We start from the raw sequence: 4,190 nt of genomic DNA on the forward strand, positions 1-4,190 counted from the left end.
TTAAAAAAATGTTTTTTCTTTTTAAATTTTCAAAGATTGTTATAAGGTTTTAATAAAATCTATTTACCGCGTATTTTTTTTAATACTTTTAACCAATAAATTCACACAAAAATGCCGGTTAATTATTTAGTTTTAAAATTATGTCTTTCAATTATTTTTTTTGGTAAGAATAGTAGTGTAAGTGCATACTTGCATATAAATTAAATAATTATTAATTGTATAATTGTACTTTTAGTCTTTATTTTATCATACGTTAAAAATGGTTCTCTTTTTTAAAAATTATTTTCTTTCTGTTTCAAATTTCACATTTATTATAACTTTGATTTCAAACTAAAATTCTTAGTAATACAACATATTTTTTTAAATGATGTCGAATTAAACACAATGTAATATGAATTTATAATTATCGATCTTATTGAACATTAATATAAAAAATTTTAAAAATAACAAACTCACTTGTATTTTTAATTACATGTTTGTTTTTTTATATATTAGATAGATAAACATAAAAAATAAAAATTACGTCTACATATTTAATACCACATTATTTAAAAATACACCACATAATAATTTTTGTGGCAAAACAAGAAATATAATCTAAACCATAATAAATATGATAATTAAAGGATAAAACAAAAATAATTTTAAAAAAATATTATTTTCATGAATATAATAAAATAATTTAATTTTTATGCATTATCATAGTCAATAAATTATGATCAACTATATAGAATAACTTTATAAATAATTATGACAAAAGTAAAATATTATTAATAATCTAATGATTGTAGTTATATCCTTTTATATATAAATTAAATTTACAATAAAATAAGTGAAATAAAAATACAATTATTAATTAATGAAATGAGACTTTTTATTTTTTTAGGTGAGAAATGCGTTATCCTTTGTAGCGGGAAGGAAAAACCAACGGTTGGAGGAAGCAATGGTGTTGCTTTGTGCTCCCAAACTTTCTTCCACAATTTCACTCCAAAAGTTCGTTCCTTTCACTTCTCATCACATTTCAACAACACCATTTACTCCCTCTTTCCTACTCTATAGACACAGAGTTTCTCTTCTTCCACTTCTCGTGTGTCATGCTAAGAAGAAAATCGGTTTTTTTGATCAAATTCTTGATTACATTGAAGGTGAGTGGATGATACTTTTTCCACTGTAATAAAGTTCAAATTTTTATGATTTCCCAGTTCTGGGTCATGCCAATTTTTTATTTATTCAATGTTCATTTTTAGGTGGTCCAAAATTAAGGAAATGGTATGGTGCACCTGAACTCCTTTCAAAAGATGGTACTTCCACAGAAGATGATGATGTTGATGATGATTATAAAGGTAGATTAACGTGATACACAGTGATTTATAAATGCTTCTATTTATGTGTTTTTGAGTAATAGTTATTTTGTTCTGATTTAATTGTTTCAAAGTAGATGATGAAGTTAGGGATGCTGTCTTGGTAACAGATGGAGATAGTGAGATGGGTCAGGTTTGCTTGCCTTTTTTATCCCCCTTTGTATCATTAAATGCCTCACTTCATTAGTTGTTGCCTAGGTTTTAATAGCATTTGTGTCGCGGTCTATATAGACTGACATAGATACTGGACACTAACACATCGACATTGGTAGTGAGAAAATTAATGTAATTGAATATAATCGCGGTGTCATGTCGGAACTGACATGCGTTGGACAACGGATATACCTTAAATCTGAAGTGTTGCCACTAAATAGGTTGCGATCTTTGATATTGCATAGAAATACAGTCAAATGTGGTTTATGTGGTCTTAATCTTATTCGCATTGTAGTTGCATAAACATAAAAAAGAAATTCATGTCGTGGCTTAGATCGCAGTCACATGCCCTTTTTAAAATTCTGATTGTTCATTGATTAGATGATGCATCTGAATATTGAAATTCTGGTTTTTTATTTTTGTTATAGATGAATATAATAGATAAGAATTACAAAGACATGGTTGCTTTTAACTAAAAAATAATTATAAAGATAAGTTTTTTATGTTAGTAATTGGATTGGAACCCACAATCTACACCACAAGTTTGGTCTTGGACACTAGACGAACCGATTCCCCTAAAGTGTGTTTGCATTAGTGGTATAAGCTAGAATGAAGTGAAATAGAATGAAATAGTTGAGTTAGATTTTAAAAAACGGATAGCTAGAATATTCTGTTCTATTACACTGTAGACAATGCATTGTCTAAGTGACAATATTTTGTACTTCAGTTCTACATTCAGTAAGTTGCTTTCATATTCTAGAATCTGATAATTCATAAATGGTGTTGTATCCATACAAACTTAATTCTGACTTGTGCTGTTTTTTCTTTTGGCTTATGCAGATGGTGATATTGTCATTGATTGTGAACAAATCTCGAGTGAAGGCATTGGTAAAGGATAAAAGAGTTGCACTTGAAGCCTTTGGAAGTTATGTTGAGGTGAGAGTAAAATAGTAACTCTATATTGTTTTTTTTGTACTTTGTCTCTTTGTTCTTATATTCTTATTATCTTTTTTTTTTTGTCTCTTTGTCTCCTTGTTTCAAAGTCATTGGCAGGAGATACAAGCGACAATCGATTCCTCAAGAAAGCTCTTAGAGGAGTTCGCACAATTATATGCCCAAACGTATGCATAACTTGCCATGCCTCTCTATAGACATGTTTGTTTGCTTATTTCATAGCCTTTTCAATGAAGCTTAGTTTTTTGTCATGGCTATAACTCTGTTTGGATTGACTTATTTGAGTTTATCTACTGTCAAAAGTACTTGTGAGATTGTTCCAGAGCTTATGAAAACAACTTATAACATGTTCATAAGCTCTTTAGGATAGCTTATGAAAACGACTTATAACTTATATCAAAACAGTCTGACTTCATTTTATATTTTGTTATAGAAATAGTTTATACATAATGACACTTGTATGATAAACACTTATGCTATAAACGCTTAATTAAGATGTTTATCCAAACAAGACTTTAGTTTCTAATTCATAAAGAAGACCTTATAAGTTTATAGTGTTGATCAAAAGTTAAATGAGAAACTGAGGTGGAGAAGTCAATTTCTCTGCAAATAATCATTTGTGTCCTTTGATATCACACAGCTTCAAACAATTTTTGTGATTGAATCACTTTCATTTTTTTCCAGGAGGGTTTTATTTCAAGTGTTGGGAGCCTTCAAGGTGTAAAGCATGTGATCCTATTATCACAGGTGCTTTTTTTTCTTAAGAAACATTATTCTTCCCTCGCACCACCACAAAGACAGCCTTTGTTTTTTGTTTTAACAAAGTTGCAGTTGTCAGTTTATAGTGGTAAAATTGGCATTCAATCTATGATGAAAAACAATGCAAAGAAATTGGCTGAGCAAGATGAATCTGTATTGAAGACCTCAGGAATTCCTTACACTATAATCAGGACAGGTGAATTACAAGATACACCTGGTGGGAATCAAGGCTTTACCTTTGGCAAGGTACTTTCTTCGTCATCTTTCTTTATGAACAAAACAAGTTTACACAAAAGAGGTGTTTCAAAAACCAAGTCGTTGTGATGAAGTGGTTAATGAATTTCAGTTATGAACGAATCGATTAGTAGGACTAGAATTCGAACTCAAGCTAGAACAATCATTAGCCAGACTTTATTTATCAGCTGACCGAACTCAAGATTATCAGAGCTTCTTTTCTTTGGAGACCAGTAACACAAAAAACAAAAAGAGATGTTTCAAAGGACGCCCTCAATGGTCAACCCTCTTATTTGTTAACAAGTGCACAGATGCTAACTGAAGTTTTAGAAGCATTACCTTATATATGCTGCTTGGGATCATCATGTCAACTTGGAAATCTCCTAGTCACAACCAACCTAATAATTACGCATTATTCATTCGTCTAATCATATTTCATCATTTAAAACATGTTTATTTGGAATATGATTAGATGTCGGTGTAAAATCTGTCTGTTTATATTACCATTATAATAAACTCAACAAGAGAATGCGCTAGTTGTTTATAATAAGATGTTAACGCCTGGTACAAATATGTTTATGTCTTTACAAGAACAGGGTTGTGCGGCTAGCGGAAGCATCAGCAAAGAAGACGCTGCGTTTGTATGTGTAAAAGCCCTGGAGTTTGTTCCACAAACTGGATTCATATTTGAAGTGGCCAATGGGGAAAATAAAATTTCAGATTGGAAAG

General features: G+C 30.3%; 1 protein-coding gene across 6 annotated transcripts in view; it reads left to right on the plus strand.

The window, feature by feature from the left end:
* The first annotated feature begins 876 nt into the window (after positions 1-876).
* LOC101495284 (uncharacterized protein At5g02240) overlaps positions 877-4,190 on the plus strand; it is a 3,741-nt gene continuing 427 nt past the window's right edge. The window contains exons 1-8 of one of the 6 annotated variants that reach the window (XM_073363933.1): positions 880-1,145; positions 1,248-1,343; positions 1,436-1,494; positions 2,355-2,450; positions 2,558-2,635; positions 3,153-3,215; positions 3,300-3,473; positions 4,058-4,190. In XM_073363933.1, coding sequence (XP_073220034.1) covers positions 944-1,145; positions 1,248-1,343; positions 1,436-1,494; positions 2,355-2,450; positions 2,558-2,635; positions 3,153-3,215; positions 3,300-3,473; positions 4,058-4,190 — 901 coding nt within the window. In that variant the 5' untranslated portion in view covers positions 880-943. The other 5 variants (XM_004510368.4, XM_073363935.1, XM_073363934.1 and 2 more) reach the window with 5 other exon arrangements.

Source organism: Cicer arietinum, chromosome 7 (genome assembly GCF_000331145.2).
Source record: "Cicer arietinum cultivar CDC Frontier isolate Library 1 chromosome 7, Cicar.CDCFrontier_v2.0, whole genome shotgun sequence".
In the NCBI taxonomy this organism is placed as follows: domain Eukaryota; kingdom Viridiplantae; phylum Streptophyta; class Magnoliopsida; order Fabales; family Fabaceae; genus Cicer; species Cicer arietinum.